The sequence below is a fragment of the Sardina pilchardus genome, chromosome 13, assembly GCF_963854185.1.
Source record: "Sardina pilchardus chromosome 13, fSarPil1.1, whole genome shotgun sequence".
Taxonomy (NCBI): Eukaryota; Metazoa; Chordata; class Actinopteri; order Clupeiformes; family Clupeidae; genus Sardina; species Sardina pilchardus.
The window spans coordinates 24,310,789-24,332,022 of NC_085006.1; the positions used below are offsets into that span (position 1 = coordinate 24,310,789).

Below are 21,234 nucleotides of genomic sequence, written 5' to 3' on the forward strand. Positions count from 1 at the left end.
GACAAGAAGCCAACAACCACAGCGCCTCCTCTGACCACTAAGCCTGTAACGACACAATCTTCAACCACAACGGCCCGTCCTCCTGCTGCCAGAACCCCCAAGAGGCCTCCCTCCCGTGGGGGTCCAAAGACCACGTCGAGACCCGTCACCACTCCAGCCCTAAGCACCGCGCGAGGACCGCGGACCACGCCACCCCCAGCTCGGAGCGTCACGACCCCTCGGCCACATTACGGCGCCACTACTGCGAGATCTGGACATACACCTGACGTTCCCCTCACGAGACCCGCACCGAGAACACGGGCCACTGCGAGGCCCAGGCCCAGAACTGTCCCCACCGCCCGGCCCCAGGGGCCGCTCACCACCTCCCGACCACAACCGACCTCCAGGCCGCCCCAGCCCACAACCCGTCCGAGCGTCAGAACCACCCCCCGGCCACAGTACTGGACCCCCGCCCCTAAGCCCACCTCCAAAGCCCAGGGACCCAACTTCACCCTGCCCAAGTCATCTGGGAAGGGCCAGAGCCTGGATGTCCAGGTCGACAAGGAGGGGGAGAACCAGGTCCAGAAACCGCGTCGCCGCGGCAACAAGCAGCGCAAGAACGGCCGGCGCCGGTCTCGGTCCGGTCGGGTGAGGCTGGTCAACGAGTCGGGAGACCAGGCCGCGGACCGCGGGCGCGTGGAGATCTTCGTGCGCGGGGAATGGGGCACGGTGTGCGACGACATGTTCGATAGCAACGCGGGCGCCGTGGTGTGCCGCCAGCTGGGGTTCCCGTACGCCCTGCGCGTGGTCAAGCGGGGAGGGCTCGGCGCGGCCGCCGCCGACGTGCGCATCCTGCTGGACGACGTGGAGTGCGACGGCACCGAGAAGACGCTGCTGGACTGCCGGCACGCCCGCGTGGGCAAGAACAACTGCTCGCACCAGGAGGACGTGGGCGTGGTGTGCGGGCACAGCGAACAGTAGCCTGGCGACGCTGGGGGGAGGGGGAGGGGAGGCGGGAGTGGGCAAAAGGGGGTAGTCTGGGGCAAAGACTACAACAGAGCTGGAATTCTAGATTTACCTGCCAAGGTGTGGGTGTGGTGAAAGAAGAGAAACTGTTGCTGTAGACTTGAGATGCAATATCGATTGTTTGTTTGTTTGTTTGTTTGTTTGTTTGTTTCAAAGGATCAGGGTCATTAATGGCAGAATCCTGCTGTGATACTCGGGCCTAAATGGGTATGGGAGTTTAGTAGCGCTGAACACGCCATTGCGTCCATGACTCCACTGGCAATACAGCGCCTCTTCAGGTAAAACGTGGTAGCAGGTTAGCTAATAGGTTAGCATGTCTTCAAACGACTTCAAAATGGTGATTTTTGTTTTCACATTCTGGTGCTGTTACTAGGTTATATTAGAACGTTTCAAACTACAAAGTCTACACAAAGTCCCTTTAAGTATTCACATGTACGTCACAGATTTCTTCCTGTAGTAGATCTCAGCTGTCCAGCCCACATCTCAGCACACCTGGGGGGTATACCAAGTACGTGGTGTACTGTAGTGACAAACCTGGGTAAGTTAACTCAGAGTAAGTGGTGCACCTCCTAAAAAGAGCCCAATGGCATTTTTTTGTTCTTAGGAGAATAAACCTTACAGCTCTTCTGTTAGGAGCTTTACTTTACTACTCTGAGTTAACTTACCCAGGTTTGTCACTAAACAACAGAATATCCCCTTGTGTTCTGTTACCTCGTCTTAAAGTTGAATATATACACAGTGCACCTTCTCTGTCCAACTGTTTGAAGCCCACGCTAAACACCCTTATAATGCTGGCCTCTCATTCTAATTCATGCCAACTCCAACTCTAAGCAACATTTTTTTTTTTTTAATTCAAATATACCGCTTGTTGATATGATGATACAGAATAGGAAGCCCAAGAAGTTTGGTGCATGCATTGCTTGTAAAAGTGTCAAAGTCCATCTCTGAAGGGCCGCAGTTATGTGTACACTACAGTATGGCTCTGCCTGAGGTGTGGATCATCTCTTTGTTTTGGGCAGTGTGAGTTATGTTACATCTGGGCTTAACTACACAGTACTGTATGTTTCTTGGGCATTTTACCAGCACTCACACACACACCCACATACTGTAGGCATCCACACACTCACACTCACAGACACGCACCATGCACCAGTGCATATACACACTCACACACGCATGCACGCACACACTCTCAGACACAGAGCTGTGTTTATTGGCCTTGAGAACACAGACTGTGCGCATCTGTGCATTAAGGTCATGTGAGGTAGTGCATTAGTGTAGTGATTAAATACCCACGTTTTATGTTTTCAGTTCAACTCAGTGATCCTTCAGCGGAGGACAACAGTGCATTACAGCGCATTACAGCGTATTACAGTGTAGTCAAACAGAGAGGAGAACTGTGCAATTACGCCCTCTGGTGGCAATGAGATGCAAATCGATTTATAGTTGGTGTCAATCATGGGAATGATCTGCCATCCATATAGCCCAAACAATGCAAAGGTGTGTTTTTGTCTGTTTGTTTGTTTTAAAGTTTTGAAAATATTTTTTTCTATGAATTTAATGCCCATTTATGAACCCAGGTTTATGTACATTTTACATTTCTAAAAGGATTTTTTTTATTATTAAATGAAATGCTGGACATTCTTTGATTTGTTGTGAAAAAGAGAATGTGTATAAATAAACATGGAATCTATGTGTCCCCAACTTAAATCATCTTTGTAGAGTTTATTATTGTCTTCCCTGCATCATGTAACCTATCATTATCGCGTGTTCGTTGTGGTGATGCGGCCACAACTAAATGCATTCTAGCGTCAGCAAAACACTGCGAGGACCACCATCCATCCCACTAACACCACCGCTGACACATTTGCAGCAATCCTGGTGACATTCTTTGGATGCATTTTCACATTTTGGGGAAATTTGACCTAAATTCTAAAAATATAAATCCTAATGTGCTGTCACTTCTGGAGTGGTCTATTTTCTCAAATTCCATTAAGTTCCAATGTCGTCTTCAACTGTCAAATCCATCAGGCTTTTGCTTCTGACATGCTGCTTGAACCTTGATAATTGCCACTATATTTTAGACATCACTTTACTTAATATAGTCATTATTTCTAGCAATGACTTTTATGGCATACACTGATATAGAGTGTGACATATTTCAGGCCAAATTTGTAAATAAAGTGGCTATAGCTTGCTTATATCAAATGCCCTATTTGTTTCGTCTGGGCTCACCCAGGGCTTTGTACAGTATTTAGTAACATAACTTGATAGTGTTAGTCTCAAGCACAATCATTTACAATTCAGTTAACTAAATGAACAACCTACATGATGTACCATTAAAGCATTTTTACATGATGACCAATACAGAATAATACTTCTTAAGAGATCTTAAACAGTCGACCATTCAGCCAGTAGTTGTTTCACTCAGATGTATTTACGGTGCATTAGAGAGTTCAACAATGGTTTCATAAACAGTAAGTAACTTCTGAGTATAGTCAGGATGTCAAATATGAACATGCATGTACAGTAATGGACTCAGGCTAGAGCAGGTATAGACTGGGATTTTGGAATCATACAGTAATGTTGCAATGTCACCCCCTGGTGTTGAAAAGTACTTATGTAGTCATCCTATAAAATCTAGTGGTCACTGGTAGTTTGGTTCACACACTGTTGAATGTATTGACACAGGGTTTCAGACCCCTGGCTCACAAAAGGTAGTCCCTGTGTGCACAAATAAGATTGCACTTCTGAATCTGCTCAAGTAAGTCATAGAGGCACAAACTCATATTAATATTTTAGGCATTATAATACATGTGTGTGTGTGTGTGTGTGTGTGTGTGTGTGTGTGTGTGTGTGTGTGTGTATAAAAAAATTGCTCAAGGCAGAGGGAATGCTTCTCACCTGATCATCTAAAAACAAAAATGATGAGGCCCTGACATACCTAGTAAATGTCATGGATGCACATTCAATTCAAATCCAAGGGTGCAAATGTTTCTTCATCGTCAATTTACATACTGTACGGTAAACAATCTCTTCAGATGTCAAATGGCCCAGTCACTAAGCAGTGTAAATTTCTTGATAACACTGCTTGCTTACCTCATGGAAATAATTTAATTGCACGGTTCTGCATGTCCATTCAGTGCTTGGGATTTTAATCAATTAGGTTTTAATGTTGCAAATAGCCGTAAAGTCATGAGGCAATAACCATGCTCAAACTTCAGACAGACACCATCATGATAAGCTGTGTCAACCATGCTGGCCATAAATGTTATGAAATAAGGTGGGTAAAGGGGGGGGGGAAAGTCAATACAGTTAGTCCTTCTCTCTGATGCATCAGTTGTTGGTAACTGCTATGTAACGGCCAGGTTTTGAAGGTGAGGTCTTTCAGAGTAAAGTCTAGCTTACATATCTCTCCCATTTAACATGTAAATTTCAGGTGCTCATTTCACTGGGTAGTGGACAGGGCAGTGAAGTGACAGGAATCAACGAGAGCAGAGCCAGAAACAACAGGAAAACACCTTACCTGTAGTTTTCTTCTCGTCTTCTCGTCGGAATTCGTATCAGAATCTTCATCTGTCATGGGGACCGAGGGTCAGGCCAGTGGGCATCGTCGTGGAGATGCCCCCTCTGGCCGCGGCGGTGGCAGCTGTGGCGGTAACGGCTGGGTCAACACGGAACTCGCCCGCATCAGCCTCCTGTGGACGCTCATTGCCCTCTACATGCTGTTTGGCGCGGCCGTCTTCTCGGCACTGGAGCAGCCCGAGGAGCTCAAGGCTCGGACCCGCTGGGACTCGCAGGTAGCCGAGTTTGTCCGCCGGCACCAGGTGAGCCCGGGGGAGCTGCGCACGCTGCTCAAGCAGTACGAGGAGGCCAACTCTGCTGGGGTGAGGGTGGACCCACGCCGACCCCGATGGGACTTCTCTGGATCCTTCTACTTTGTGGCCACGGTGGTCTCCACTATAGGTACAGAGGGTATTTCTATGGATGGTGTATCTATGGATCTAAGCAAAGAACAACAGTGATATGAGGAAAGGTAGCAAGATAGACAGATAGATAGATACATACAGTATAGATAGATAGATAGATAGATAGATAGATAGATAGATAGATAGACAGACAGAGAGAGATACAGATTGAGTTGATCTTCAATTGCATCCTGTTTTCATGCACGCAGATTCTACGTTTTCTAAGAGTTTTTAATATTCATTTGTACATCCACCTCTATGTGCTACAGTATGTGCATGACTAAAATAAATCTAATAAAATGTTAACATTATTCACGTCTTCTAATAGAAACTATAGGGAACTGAACACATACTGTATTTATTTATAGCCTACTTTATGAAACTTGTCTGAACAGCTGAATAGCATTTGCACTCAGTCATAATCCAAACAAACAGGTATTGATTGACTTAAGTGTGTTGTGGGTAGCCTATATATTTGCACAGAACTGCCCATCCGCCACCGCACCTATAAATATTTGCACAGTCAATTACTGCTGCTGGGATTCCTGATGGCATATCTAATGACTTAAGGGCAGCATGGAGTATTGACAGTGGGCCAACAGAATGACTGTAAGCCTTTCCAGACACATATCGTTATCTCCTCCTGAATCACCATTTCCATGAGTAGAAAATGGAAGGCGAAGATAACGAGAATCAATTAACAGGTGACAGAGACATACAATATGACTGGCTAAGTGAAGTCAGACATTTAATCATATTCGTAGCATTGGGAGTAGGCTATTTAAAGACCATTTGGAGGTAGGAGTTGTGACTTTCGAACATTACTTTTTTTCCAGGATGTTGTTACTCTCTGTCAGCAAATGATCAGTCTTTCAGATTACAGAGGCACACTAAATCACTGACAGAATGATAAATGGACCCATGATACATTGGCAGAGAGCTAGTCTGGTGTCTGTAGGTCCCATAATTTACTGTGGTAACTGTGGTCTGGACATCTTCCAAAAGGCTTTCAGCGACTGCAGTGGTGTCCCAGGCAGTGCGATATATCAGTCGCACTGACATTGAGTGGTCGTTACATTGGCAGTGTTTAGATCTGCTCATCCACTCAACCATATCTCACTGAGGGAAGTCAGGGAACTACTCTGCATCCTTTCCACACTTATATCAGGTTTTCAAATCAAGGACAGCACTCAACTGTACATTTTAAACCATTTTTTAAGGGCCTCACAGATGTTTCGAGCCAGACACCCGTTCTTCAGTGTGTAATGTATAGCCGAAGAGGAGGATGATTAACACTACAGTAGTAGGCTACATGCTGAAGAATGGTGTCTAGCCTGAAATGTCCGTGAGGCGATTAAAGGGATATTCCGCAATTTTTGGAAATAAGCTAATTTTCCACCTCCCCTCGAGCAAAACAATTGATATTTACCTTTTTCCAGTTCACCCAGCCATTCTGTGAGTCTGGCGATACAACTTTTTAGCCTGATTACCATCGACTTTCAAAGGCTCTGCGAGACTTTAGTCTGACCAACAGCCTGTGCTAACACGGTTTCTTGCCAGCGCTGGTTGACCCGCCTCCTTTAAGTGCCTCGATTTGCTACTGGTAGATGTCAGAAAGCGGATTGCCGAGTTTAAACCAATAACAACACTCTTTCCTCTGCCTTGAACACGCCTCTACCCAGAGCCGTTGGAGCTGCTCAAAGTTGATTGGTTCTCGACCAAAGGGGGCAGTTCCGCAGATTTCGGGAACTCAGAAATCCTTCTCGATGAGCAGTTGACCAGACCAGCAGCAAAAGCCTGAAGGCGTTGCGTCACTGGGAGGGCGTGCCAGGCTAACAACTTTTAGCTTCAGCCTAGCATAGATCATTGAAACGGATTAGACCATCTCACCTGCTAGCATCATGTTTAAAAGTGACTAAGATTTCCAGTAATTTTCCCATGAAACCTGGCGTTTTTCTAGGCTGATTTGACATGGAACTACACTCTCATCTGGCGTAATAATCAAGGCAACTTGCAAACTACTGGCACTACTGCTTGTTGTCTAGGGGGACTATTTTCAGATGCTGCGTCATATCACTGCGCCCATCGTAAGTTGCCTTGATTATTACGCCAGATGAGAGTGTAGTTCCATGTCAAATCAGCCTAGAAAAACGTCAGGTTTCATTTCCAGTCGGTCTTATTGCACTTTCTAACTTGAGAAGAGACACGTTTTAAAAAAATGGCGGAATATCCCTTTAATGAAGTTAAAGGTAGGTTGCTGTTGAGTGCTGTCCTTGATTTTAAAACTTTACATCTGTCACTTGAAGGACTCCGCGCTCAGGGTGACTGACAGCAAGGTGCTGAGCACATTATTCCGTTCTTATCACATTTATATCAAGAATTATTCTCAACAAATGTACATTTCAAAATCGTCATCTGAGCAAACATCTGCTATATTTAGAGGCGGACGTTCAGAAAGTAAAAGCCCTGCCAAGTATTTGATCCAACCATTTAGTAAACCAGCTAATTAGCAGCCAGGTAGATCAGATATGTGGTACACCTAAGTGCACAGGTATAACAGGACTTTTAGCCTGTGGAACTGGGATATGAACCTCTGGCCATATTCTGGCAAAAAAAAAGTCTATGTATACCATTGTCTGAGGTGTGTAACACCTTCCTGTTCTTTTACTCAGGCTTCGGTATGACCGCACCCTGCACCATCTGTGGGAAGATCTTCCTCATCCCTTACGGGCTGTTCGGCTGCGCTGCCGGCATCCTCTTCTTCAACCTCTTCCTGGAGCGAGCCATCACCCTCATCTCCTTCCTCATGGACATCTGTCACAGGAGACGCAGGAGGGCGAAGGCTGGCATGAGAGGATCAGGTGAAGGAGGAGGAGGAGGAGGAGGAGGAGGAGAGGAAGAAGAGGAGGAGGAAGAGCAGTGGAAGCCGTCTGTGTACTACGTCACCCTCATCCTGGGCGCCCTGGCTCTGCTGGTGGCCTTCGCGGCGTCGGGTCTGTACTCGGCGGTGGAGTGCTGGGGCTACTTCGAGTCCATGTACTTCTGCTTCGTGACGTTCAGCACCATGGGCTTCGGGGACCTGGTGAGCGGGCAGCGGGAGTGGTACGCCGCCCGCTGGTGCTACCAGGTGGGCAACAGCCTGGTGATCCTGCTGGGCGTCTGCTGCACCTACTCGCTCTTCAACATCATGTCCATCATCATCAAGCAGGCGCTCAACTGGATGCTGGCCCAGATGCTGTGCCTGAGGAGGGGCTGTGGCGGCACGTGCTCCGGGGGGGGACAGGGCGACGGAGACGCAGACGACGTCGACGATGAGGGGCCCCGCGGTGTCTTCTGCTGCTGCTGTTTCTGCTGCTACCCAGGCGTGAGCCACCACGGCAGCGTCCAGGGCCAGGCCTCGCTGAGGACCCAGCTTCGGCTGACCGCGACGCGGCACGGGAGGCGATGGAGCTTCAGCGTGGTCCGCTTTGCAACTCCTGCAACTACTGGGGGCAAGTGCTGGTGCAATAGCTCGGTGGTGGAGACGGTGTGTAAGGCGGAGGAAAGGAGGGATGCTGTAGAGAAGAACGTAGAGGGCCAAAGGTGCAAGCGACCTGGGGAGGTGGCGACATCAGGAACTGGTCCACTAAACCTCCATACACCTGTGAGCGACAGGTGCTCTCGCACCTTTGCCCGGCAAAACAGCGTACCTGAGGGAGTTGGAGCAATCGCTATGCTCAATAATCGACTGCAGGAGACCAGAATAAATATGTAGTTGCACAGAGGGGGTGGTGGGTGGATCAGTACAAGAAGTACATCTCTTCTGTATGGCAATAAAATGAATTACCTCTATATTGGCATTTTTATTTCATTTTAATTACAATAACAATGGAAATGGTAGGCTACATCTCCCCTGGCATTTTCCTGCAGAAAAATCATTGCTGCCATATCTCTGAGCAAATCTAAGCTACAGTGTAGGCCATCTGCAGTAGAGTGTTCATGCTCCATTACAAAAACGATCCATATTTTAACTGAGAGAACAGACGACTGTTTACCTTATTAGGATGCATTTGAGAGGCCCGCAGTCCAGCAAGTTCTAATTTTGTCTCTAGTGGTCAGACACTGAACGCGTTTTTGTCATTTTACGTAGACTGCAATAAAACTATGAACTTTAAATTGATGTTGATACGAAAAATTACTTTACAGCACGCATGCTAATTGCACACAAGGCCTGGGATAGGGAATGTTACCCTACAACTTTGTCAGATAGACGTCTCATACTCTGCAGGTGCTTGAGTTGTCAGTCTGAGAAGTCTGATATCCCTCCGCGGGTTTGATAAGTAGACCACTGTTGTCTCCTTTTATTCAGGGTTTTATCAATAATAAATTGAACTAATGAAAGCCTGATCAAACATATCAGGAATGTCGATATATATCCCATTACACCCTAAAGTACAGGCAGTAGTAATCTTGATTTTGTAAGTAGGAAGCCAATGATGTCATAGCGGATGGATATGAGAATATTCGACAGTCAGTGAAGGGGAGTAATTTCCGGGCGACTTCAAGTCTGGCAAGCTTGTCTACTCGGTAACTTGACTGGGCAAATTTCTTTGAATTATTAATAACGGACTAGGGTAAATAGAACCTCGTTTTGGACTAAATTAAGACCAAACTCTTGTATACAAAATGGTAAGTATTCCTTTCGTCTTACTGTTAAAGCACGGACAGTGCAACCTACTAGCAGGGAGACGAGCGAATGAATAGAGAACTAAGCGAATGCTAGTGGAATGACAGGGAGCTATGATAACTTGTCTGTTAGCCATGCTAGTGGATTCGCGTTAACGTTAGCTGGTTGGTGAACGTTAGGTAGCTAACTCCAGTGTGTGACAATATCTCTTGTCAGTCAGATTGTGATTGATAATAACGCGTTGTCCAACTGATAAAACGAACTATACGTGGTACTGAATATATGAAGATGTCTAGATATATCACATAATGTTAGCTAGCGTTACATAAATGTTAGACGTTAGGTTATGTTGGAACTTCCATTGATGCCCGAGCATCACTGACTGATGACAGTCATTTGGAGTGAAGGCTATGTACAAAGATTGTGTATGTTTAGCATAGAGTCATAGAGTTGATAGCTTTAACACATTATTTAGTTCAACAAGACTAGCGTAAATGTTTTTAGAATGGGGTTACTCAGCCAAAGTATACAGGTAGCTAGGTAACGATAGATTACTATGCTAGCACATTAGTAAAGCTTTGACTAGCGTTGGAGATGAAGGTGTGTCCTAATTTGGCCCTCACAGGATTACACACTCGCACATCGGACATAATCCTGGCAAGGACAATTTAGGACACATAACTAGCTAACACTTTTGGCAGCTAGCTGTGCTAATCGATAACTTAATCATTATCCCCCAGCTAATTTACGAGAGACTAATTTTAGCTCCGTAAATTAATTGCTCGTAGTGCGCAAATGTGATGAGGTGGGCGTGTTAGCCACGCCGTGTTGAATGCGGCCTGTCCTGAAAAGTTGAGGCCGATATGATAAACGTTCAGATAAATTGGATTCGGGCTGGGTTAGCATATTGCATGTTTTTGCCACATGTGGTAGGGTTGTCATGTTATGTAACTTTCACTCGCGTTTTAGTCCGCTACGTGTTTCCACTTGCAAAGCGAAACCTATGTTTTGCGTCTAGGATTCATGCATGCGCCAAGCGAATTAGGCGAAACCCACTATTTATATCAGTTATGTTGCGCATGAGAGCAATAGTAGTTAACGTTAACAAACTGCAGCTGGAATTGTGATGCTGCGTACTGCACCACGGCGAGCTGCAGCACTGTGTGTGTGTGTGTGTGTGTGTGTGTGTGTGTGTGTGAGAGAGAGAGAGAGAGAGTGAGTGATTCTAGCCGCCACCCTCCCTTCCCGCATTGAACCAAATCATTGCTGGTGCAGGACTGGGTTGACAGGGGCTCTGCAGTACACCCTGTAAAGCACCACGTACTAAAACAACGCAACGAGGATCACAACTTCACGAGTGTTTTGTTTTTGTTTTTTGACGGCGGACCTTCTGCATTTAAGCCTCTTTTGTCATATGCCGTATCTAATACACCTGTACGCTTTAACGGACTAGGATGTGTGTGTGGTGAAGCACGAGGCTCGGAGAGCGGCATTCGGGTTGCGTGGCATAGTCTAGGAGTTTGCGGATCAACACCTGCAGCGTCTCTGGCACAGCGTCGAGTCCCTGTTGCACTGGCAGAGCTCCGTCTGCCGCGTTCAGTGTATAATTCAGCTCATCGCCCTCTCAGCCCAGAGCATCCTTTTGCAAAGGACCAACGATTGTGCTTAGGCAGGCAGAGAGTAAACAAACCTAATTTTCGAGGCGTTACCATTCGTCTCTGCTCTGGTTTGCTTCAAAGCTCTTAGTTTTGTTGCATCCTGTCATCATCATGATGCTTCTTGGATCCTTATCTAGCAATCCACACGTTTTCTCAAATCTAGGGTAAACGTGCTGTTGCTCGTTTATGCATAGAAGTACAGTCATTTGATGGTGCATGATCATCACACATAGCTGTAAGCTATGCATTGCTTGCATAAAACAAGAATGGTACAGGTTACACTAGGTTGACGGGTAAGATTATGTCTGCGAGTTCACCTAGCGCAGCAACTAGGACCTGGCAACTCCTGCTTTATTGACCTACATGTTCACCTTTTCAGTCATGCACGGGACAAGATGTTCAACTCCTCCTCCTTGTGCATGTGTGTGTGTGCAGTGCACAATACCTGAGCAACCTGCTGCTCTCTAACCAGTAGCCACAGATCACTTCTTACTTTGACCATCAATGGACACCTACAGTACCTCACCTCACCTCACCTCACCTCACATGACTGCCGCATGTAAAAGCAAATCAAATCAAACATATTATTAGTGTTTCCTGAACAGTCCCAGTGTGACTACTTCCTCATCCCCAGAGAGAGAGAGAGAGAGAGAGAGAGAGAAAGGTGTGCTAAAGGGATTTTAATATGCGGTGTGCTACATTGTTGACCCTGTTAGTGCTTGGCTAATTATATTCTGGGTGCGTATTTAAAGGCGATGTGAGGTATTTATACACGTCCTTCACATCGCATGGCCACCTGCACCTACTGCTGGGTCCACTCTACACATGGCCACTAGAGAGCACCATCCTGCCCCATACACTCACTTACGCACACACACACACACACACACACACACACACACACACACACACTAGTAGCAGATTAGTCAGTGAAAGTAGGGTCATAAGGCATGAATTCTGATTTCAGTATTGTCATACTCCACTAACGTCACCCACTGACAGTCGGTCAACCCCAGGTCAATTCCCTTGTTTGTCTGTCTGTCTGTCTGTCTGTCTGTCTGTCTGTCTGTCTGTCTGCCTGTCTGCCTTTTATTCCCTCATTTGTTCGCCGTCTTCATAAGTCATAGGCTAATTAACTGTTATTACACACTGACGTCTCTCTCCCTCTCTCCATCTGTCCACAGGCAGACCAGCTAACCGAGGAGCAGATTGCAGGTGAGTGGGCAGGAGTGACTCTGGCTACTGTGGGGAGACTGGGCTGTGTGATCACGAGTGTGTTGCTTATAGACTCAAACCCACATACTGGTTGTCATCAATTAAGTGATTAAGGCAAAGCCAACAATGTGGTGTACAATTTTTTGACGGATGGGGCACTGGGTACTGCCTTTTACTATTATCATGTAGCTCCGTAATGAACTTGTTGGCCTAGTACAGACCTTAGTACAGACCTTGTGAAACTGTTCTATTGATATTACAACATGTTGTTTAGATGTTGAAACGTGCCCAGCTGGCAATTCGTTAGAATACACTTATTGCTGATCTACACCTCAAAGAAATTGTGTTGGTGTTCAGCCAGTCACTGTGAAACCGCATCACTTTTGAGAGAAGCTTTAACAAAGGAAAACAACATCTGTCAGGCTTGTGGTGGGTTGATGAAGGATTAAAAGTCACTTCTTAAAAGCATATTTTTACGCAACCGTACTTTGTTTATCTGAATGCTCAGTGGTGAAAACAAAGGCAGGGTTTTTTTTTAACTGGCTAAATCTTAAGGCTTAGGATGAAGTCACTGTCTCACTCCAAATTATCTTGTAGCTGTAGCTATTTGCATTTTTTTCACACAGCAGTTGCTTATATGCAAAGCAATTCCCAGCAGAAGAGATGAATACATTGATCAGCCTGTGTGCTGCCTTGGTGTTAAGGTCATCATGGTATTTAGCAGACAGTGACATAGCGACATACAAAGCAACATACAAATAACAACAATACAAGAGATAATTTAACAGTAAACAATTTAATATAGTAATACGGTTAAGGAGAATAGCAATGATATGCCACAATGTCAATTCGATCAATGGCTTAATGAAAATAACTAAATGCTATAACATACAAACCATAACGCATAAGAAATGCTTAATAAACTAAGAGCATGTTGAACAGATTCACATGTTGAACAGCATCTAGACCCCTCTTGAAAGGCCCAATATGTTAAGCCCATGAGCTTGGTAGTGTCTGTACCTTGTTCTACTAGATGTTTATTCACACTGTCAAACAACTTCACATCTTCAAACAGCAAGCACACACAAAGAGAAGACAAAGGAAGGTTCTCCGTGCTTCTGCAGTTTAGCGACGAGCTGGCGTTGCACCTTTTAAGTTGAAATGAAAGAAGAGATCTGAGCTGCACCGGTGTCCCCCCCCCCCCCCTCTCGGTACACACAAACCGAACTCAGAAGAAAAGTTGAACACGGCTCAGCGTACCTACTAGAACACCTGCAGTTAGATGAAGGCCATGTTGATTGTGCAGACTTTATCAAGTGAGGCACAGTGGGAATGAATGGTGTGGGAATGAGGAGTAAACAGCATTTATAGATGCAAGGTTATGTGAGGTTCACCTCTTTGATATCCAAATAGGCCACCTGTGAGATTTGTGCAGATCTACCTACCTAGAGTGCTACCTACGGCCCATTTCTCAACTGTTTGCAGCCCTGTGTGTTTTATTGCTTTGATTGAAGTGTGTGTGTGTGTGTGTGTGTGTGTGTGTGTGTGTGTGTGTGTGTGTGTGTGTGTGTGTGTCGTAGTGTGTGTGTCGTAGTGTGTGTGTCGTAGTGTGTGCGTCGTAGTGTGTGTGTCGTAGTGTGTGTGTGTGTGTGTGTTGTCTCACTAGTGACTGTGTCCTCTTCTCTGGGCAGAGTTCAAGGAGGCGTTCTCCCTGTTTGATAAGGACGGCGACGGCACCATCACCACTAAGGAGCTGGGCACCGTCATGCGCTCACTGGGACAGAACCCCACCGAGGCCGAGCTGCAGGACATGATCAACGAGGTGGATGCTGATGGTGAGTACACACGCACGCACGCACGCACGCACGCACGCACGCACGCACGCACGCACGCACACACACACACACACATACATATACACACATACCACACACACACACACACACACACACACACATACATACATACATACATACATACACACATCACATACCAAACATACACACACGTATGCATACACACATACATATAAAAACAAGCCACACACACACACTTCTGCACTCCGTCACCTGAAACGTCATGCATATTTACACACACAACTTCATGCAAATTAATTCCACTGATATCATTTGTCATGTTGACCACCTCTCAGTATTGCTAATCAATGACGACTCCATAATTCTTCACAAAGTGCTGGTGCTGCTTACTCACCCCCATTGATTTCCAGTAAGTCATTACTGTGGACCGTGGTCCAGATCCATTTTGGTCGCGCGTCTTGATGTAATGATGTAGAGGAGGCCTGCGGTCATTAGCTGCCAAAAACACTCTCTCTCATCACCCTCCCACCAGCCTGCCAAATGCCCCCCCTGCACACACACACACACACACACACACACTCACACGCGCACACACACCACAACCACACACACACACACACACACACACACACACACATACCACACACACACACACACACACACACACACACACACACACACACACACCACACACACACACACACACCACACACACACATACACACTCAATCACTCATACTCACCCATACACTCTCTCTCTCTCTCACACACACACACACACACACACACACACAGACTCACACACACACACACTCACTCACTCACTCACTCTCACACACACACACACACACACACACACACACACACACACACACACTCCTCAGGACCACTCCATCTCCATCTCTACTTAGGCTGCTGACAGCATGGGAGCAATGATGGCTCTGCTCTTTAAGCTGAGCTGTGTGCGCATCATGCTGAGTGAGTGAGTGTGTGAGTGTGTGTGTGCTCAAGTCTGAATGTGTGCCCTGTCTGGTGTGTGTGCGCGCATGCACGCATGCTCATTCTGGTGAGTGTGTGCGCGCGTGTGTGTGTATGCTTTTTTCTAGTGTGTGTGTGTGTGTGTGTGTGTGTGTGTGTGTGTGTGTGTGTGTGTGTGTGTGTGTGTGTGTGTGTGTGTGTGTGTGTGTGTCTTGTGAGAGCGGTGAACGTCTGCAGCATTTGTGTTTCTTTCTCTCCTTAATCTGCTACACCCTCCCAGATGAGCTCTGAAGCCCACCCTGCCCCTCCATGAAAGATTCAAAGCTGATATGAATTATTAAAAGACACACAGAAAAAAAAAAAACCCACTTCTGCTCCCAACAGGAAATGGCACCATCGATTTCCCAGAATTCCTCACTATGATGGCGCGGAAGATGAAGGACACAGACAGCGAGGAGGAGATCCGGGAAGCCTTCCGAGTGTTCGACAAGGTACGAATCGCCAGTGAATGTGGTCCAGCAGGGTGCTAGTAACAGCGGTCGGGATGGAAGTTTTATCATTACCGTGAGCATGGTGGACCTGTGGTGCTGGCACCATCTAAAGCAGAATTCACACCAAGAACGATAACGATAACCTTAACGATAAAAGCGTCCACACTGGCCAAGGATAAGAAAAGTCTCTTCTCGTGTTAATGAATGTGATGGCTAAAATATTATGGGTTCTGATTGGCAGTTAGCTTTTTATCGTTCTCAAAATTGCTCGTTATAGTTTATGTGTGAACGTTATCATTCATATTAAGGAGAATGATATTTGTTTATAGTTACAGTATCAGTATAGTTATCGTTCTTGGTGTGAACGGCCCTTAACAGTCAATCCATCTGGGTATGGGAGTCTAATCACCATTTCGAGTGTCTGCGTCGCTTCAGACAAAAGTGCCTGCTAAATTATATGAGCCACCTTTTTTTAAAGGTGGCCTTTAGCCTTTTATGCCTTTAATGTGATGGGATAGTGGAGAATGACGGAAAGCGAGTGGGAAAGAGTCGGGGTTGGGATCCTGAAAGGACCATGGGGAGGGAATTGAACCCGAGTCGCCGGTGTGCAGTGCAGGTGCCCCAGCCACCAAACTACAGCTGGGGCTGTCAGCCATCTTTTGACCTTTGTATTCATCCAACAGAGGTCAAAGGTCATTATTCAACAAAGGCCATGTGTTATGGAACATTCCGATCTGATTATGTATCCACACTGTACTGTTGGTGGCTTCAGATGGAAGCATATGTATACTGTCTTGATAGATGTACAGTATGTGTTAACAATGGGTTCAGACGGCGTGATTGGTTAACAGTCTGTCAGACATAGCGGCGAGTAGGCCTGCTTAATGAAATATAAATAGAATCAGATCCAATTGGTGTCATCCAGAGTTCATACTGTGATGAAGCCTATAGGTTACTTTGCATTGCTACATAAGTGTAGCAACCTCTAAGAAGTGGCCTAGATCGCACAGGCTGGATAGAAGCCAGTGATTGTCTCACACACACACAAACATACACACACACATAGCTGATTGTTAGAAAGGGTGTGTCTGTGTCACCGTTAAGACAAAAGACATTGGGTGGTTATGCCACCTTTAGACTTTAATAGGGGAGAATAAAGGGGAGGCTGTGGGATTGAACCTGCTGACTTTCCCTTGCAGTCGCCCATCATCCATTACCAGGCCTGCTTTCTTTCACCGCCTCAGCTTGAACAAACGAGAGTAGACGTCTCGGCCAACATAATCAAGTTAGCATTAAGAGGAGTAATGGGTTTGGAACATGCTGCCGTTGGGTTTATGTTTTTTTTTTTTTTATGTTTGTTTTTCTCACTATAGCAACCAGATTTGTGTGCTCACTGGCCTTTACGTAGCTGTATGGAGGGGGCGGGTCTAAGTAAACAGATAGTTCATTGCTCACAGCACAGAAGCAGTTTCTATGCAGGAGTTCTTGCCTGTGTGTGTCTCAACCTCCTCCCCTCCCTTGCTCCCTGTGCCTTGCATTCTCTCCCCATACACCTGCCTCTGTCTGTTTCTCCCTCTATACATCTTATTCTCCTGCTATACATCTGTTTCTCCCTCTATACATCTTATTCTCCTGCTATACATCTGTTTCTCCCTGTATATGTCTGTCTGTTTCTCCCTGTATATGTCTCTTGTTTCCTCTGCTATACATCTGTTTCTCCCTCTATACATCTCTTTCTCCCTCTATACACCTTGGTCCCTCCCCTTATACATACAGTATATGTTTCTCCCACCATGTGACTTGTCTGTTTCATTCTCTCTCCATACGTCTATCTCTGTCTGTTTTTCCCTCGCAATGTCGGTCTGTGTCACTCTTCCTACTTTATCTCTTTCTTTACATTCCTCCCTCCATTTTCCTCTTCATACATCCATACCTTCACCATTGGTATTCCATCCCTCACTTTCCCTCACGTCACTCTTACCTGCATACAATCTGTCCCGTTGTTCTTTTTTTTTACCTTTCCCTCTCTTCCATGTCTCTTTCCCTCCCTCTCTTTCTTTCTCTCCCTTATTCCACCCTACCTGACCCCACACTCTTTCACTGTCTGCTTCTGTATCTCTCTCTCTCTCTCTCTCTCTCTCTGTCTCTTCTCTGATCCCCCTGTTCGTGCCCTGCAGGACGGTAACGGCTACATCAGCGCTGCGGAGCTGCGCCATGTGATGACCAACCTGGGAGAGAAGCTCACAGACGAGGAAGTCGATGAGATGATTCGCGAGGCCGACATTGACGGAGATGGACAGGTCAACTATGAAGGTGTGTTTGTGTGTGTGTGTGTGTGTGTGTGTTTGTGTGAGCGTGAGAGTAAATAACAAAAGCCTCAGGTACCTGATGAGGGTTTACTTGATATATAAACACACAAAAACCCGTTAAAATACATGGATATATACTAGAACAACAACAAATCGAACAGTTGACAACAAATGACTCATTCTTAGCTTAGCTCAGTTATGTCTCTTTCTCTAGGCTAACATGTTTCCATTTTTGTGTGTTCTTCCTTGCAGAGTTTGTGCAGATGATGACTGCAAAGTGAAGCAGGTGTCCCCTTTGCATACCACTCACTTAACATGACTGACTAAGATCACTCTTGTCTTAAAAAATAATAATAAAAGTAATAACCGTGCAGAAATAAAACCTACAAAACATCCATAACAATCCAACCAAAAAGCTTAAACTCCCAAACTATTGAGTGTTAAAATTCAATAACTGGTGTGGTCTGGTCAAAACCTCCTGGCTTCTTCAGCCTCTGAGCAGAGAAAGAGTATGGAGGCCTTTTCAAGCATGTGATCCTTCTTCTTTATGAGAGTCTTAACAAAGATCCTCACCGTAAAGTATTCAGCTTTCTGAAAGGATGGTTTGATCGGCATTGAGGACGCTAGCTAATTCCTTCCTGTCTAGCTGAAAAAAGCTCACCTATTGGCTACTGTTGTCCCCGTGAAAAGTAATTCCAAATTCCAGTTGACGTAAAACAGAATTTGATTGGAACATTAGAGTTTGGTTGCCTGAACTCGGTCAAAGCTTTGGATTGTCTGGGGCCCCCATCCAGTTGCAGTTGAAAAGCTTGTTACCACCATGGAGATCTGGGTCGTGTACAAAGCTAGATGTGTGTAATATATGAATATAAATCTACATATATTTGAAAAGAAAAAAACAAATGACAACAACCAACAGAAAACAAAACAAACAAACAAAAAAACATTGATAAAAAAAAAAATGTTAGTGTCCACCTGAGAAAGTTGACTTGCACGTAGTGAAAGCCGACTACGTTATGTTGTTGGTGTAGAGCTGCAGATGAATTCCGGTCATCCAGTGGTATTGGTCAGTGCCACTGGAGCTTCCTGCCGTCTGTAAATCAGTCTGTCTGTCCGGTAGACAGTTCTGTGGGCATACCTGCAGCTACCACTAAAGGAATGCATGGTTGTGTGTGGACAGTGTGAGCAAGTTGCAAGACAACAATGTAAATGTAAAGTTAAATAATCTACAGGTTAAATGTGGTGCAAATACCAGTATGTTATGCTTATGCTTACTACTTAACAGATACAAGTAAAAAACAAAAAACAAACAAACAAATTGTGCGTCATTACATATTATTGTCTGGTGAACTTTGCATTGCCTATTGTTACTGCAGTTTAGTATGACCTGTGATTTTTGTTTTTCCCTTTTGTTTGTTTTCTTTTTTTTTTTTTAATTTAAAGTTGTGTCCACGGTTTTATAAATGTGCCATAAGAATCTCAAGCCTCAAAGACTCACTTGCAAGATGACTTGTAGTAATTAATATAATATATACTCAAACATCCATATATATATATATAAATACATATACATAAAATTACATTAAATTACATTAAATTATATATCTATATATATACGTTTACATACATATGCATATAAATATAAATATATATCTATATTTGCACTCTTATGTGAATCGTAACATGTTAAGTCACCAATGAGGAACCAAAATTTTGCTGTCGCTGCTACCGCTACAACTCATTTGTCTTTTGCAATTGTGAGTTTATTCACCCCCTCCCAGTCTGCCAGCTGCTTCGGCAGCTCTTCCGTTCACTGCTTTGCTGTGTGACTGAGCATTTAAATCTAAATAACCTGCTGTGTACAGTCTCAAACACAAGGCAAGCCTTGAATGATTTCAGATGTGGAGAACTTAAAGCGAGGGACGGAGTGTATACTCTCGAAGGTAGTGCGGTTTGGTTCTCATGGTGTGACCTTTTGGCAACGTTGCAGTAGACGAGCGGAAATTGTGTTTGATCTCTGTGGTCGGATGTTTCACACTGGCTTTGTCTCAGGTGTACAAGTGGAGTACGCAGGAATGTGGACTGTTACAACATGTAGAACTATCTGCAAATAATGTGTGGAATAAAATATTGTTTTGCAATAAAAAGTATATTAATGTTCGGAAACTGACTTGTTCATTGGCCTTTCTATTTGCATGCTTGTGTGACTGTTTGGAACCAGTCTGCTAATATTCTGTGGAAGTTCAGGAGGCAAAGTTTCAGTCCGTTGTGCAGTTGCACAATCACCAGTTTTTACCATGTCTTTGTGCCATATATGGAGAGTTCTCCGCTTTACTTCATATATTTCCGCTTTACTTCATATATTTCCGCTTTACTTCATTTATTTGGCACACCGACCTAACCCCTTTCCCCCAAATTAAAAATGTTGATTTTTAACCAGTTAAAGCTTTTGGGCCTCCATGGACCCACATATCACATGTTACAATTCCAAGTGAACTGACATGAACTTGTCCAAATGTCACTGATGCGTGTGTGTGTGTGTGCAGTGAACCTCCCTTCTCTTTCATGGGCGTTACTGCCTCTCTCTATCTCTCTCACTCTCTCACACACACACACCCATGGTGTATCTTGAGTAATCCTTCTTAATCGGGTTGTGCTGACCCTATGCCTTAGGTCAGCATGAGTGTCTGGGACACGAATCCGCCCTTGTGGGATGAGGAACAGTATCTCAGTGACTCACTCACAGAGAGCGAGAGAGAGAGCGCCTGGTGCTGGCCCTGATGTGGTTTAGATGCGGCCCAGATAAGATGAACAGGACCACTCACCAGATCTGTATCAGTGCAAGCTGCTATCTCGGTGATGATTCTGTGTGTGTGTATGTGTGTGTGTGTGTGTGTGAGAAAGAGATGGAGATTGTGTTTGATCCAGGGTCAGGCCCTCTTTCTCAGTGTGTGCCACCCTGTTTCAGTCTGTGGGAAAAAGATACTCTCCTAAGAGAGGCATGTCAATAGAATGGGCTTTTGCTAATCACCTGCCATGTTAAGTAGCTTGTAGGCCCAGGATTGGAAACAGGGAGCCTGGTATTCCTGTGCTTGCGCTTACCTCTGTGCATGAGCCCAGACGACCA

General features: G+C 45.3%; 3 protein-coding genes across 3 annotated transcripts in view; all 3 read left to right on the plus strand.

The window, feature by feature from the left end:
• si:ch211-136a13.1 (HHIP-like protein 1) overlaps positions 1-960 on the plus strand; it is a 21,125-nt gene extending 20,165 nt beyond the window's left edge. Inside the window, exons 9-10 of the mRNA XM_062553317.1 lie at positions 282-414; positions 565-960. Of these exons, the coding sequence (XP_062409301.1) occupies positions 282-414; positions 565-960 (529 nt within the window). The remainder of the gene's footprint in view (positions 1-281; positions 415-564) is intronic.
• Positions 961-4,586: 3,626 nt separating this feature from the next.
• si:ch211-261a10.5 (potassium channel subfamily K member 13) lies at positions 4,587-8,727 on the plus strand. The gene is made up of 2 exons (XM_062552008.1): positions 4,587-4,971; positions 7,646-8,727. The coding sequence occupies exons 1-2, from the start codon at positions 4,587-4,589 to the stop codon at positions 8,725-8,727; spliced, it is 1,467 nt and encodes a 488-aa protein (XP_062407992.1).
• Positions 8,728-9,496: 769 nt separating this feature from the next.
• On the plus strand, positions 9,497-20,273 carry calm3a (calmodulin 3a (phosphorylase kinase, delta)). Its single transcript, XM_062553318.1, has 6 exons — positions 9,497-9,641; positions 12,482-12,512; positions 14,204-14,347; positions 15,692-15,798; positions 17,976-18,111; positions 18,360-20,273. The coding sequence occupies exons 1-6, from the start codon at positions 9,639-9,641 to the stop codon at positions 18,386-18,388; spliced, it is 450 nt and encodes a 149-aa protein (XP_062409302.1). The 5' UTR covers positions 9,497-9,638; the 3' UTR covers positions 18,389-20,273.
• The last annotated feature ends 961 nt before the right edge of the window (positions 20,274-21,234 follow it).

Excerpts from the sequence above, each read along its gene's own strand:
- si:ch211-261a10.5 (XM_062552008.1), top strand. The coding sequence starts at position 4,587 with ATGGGGACCGAGGGTCAGGCCAGTGGGCATCGTCGTGGAGATGCCCCC. Across the intron at positions 4,972-7,645 it reads CACGGTGGTCTCCACTATAG|GCTTCGGTATGACCGCACCC; the intron begins GTACAGAGGGTA and ends TCTTTTACTCAG.
- calm3a (XM_062553318.1), top strand. Across the intron at positions 14,348-15,691 it reads CAACGAGGTGGATGCTGATG|GAAATGGCACCATCGATTTC; the intron begins GTGAGTACACAC and ends TGCTCCCAACAG. Across the intron at positions 15,799-17,975 it reads CCTTCCGAGTGTTCGACAAG|GACGGTAACGGCTACATCAG; the intron begins GTACGAATCGCC and ends CGTGCCCTGCAG.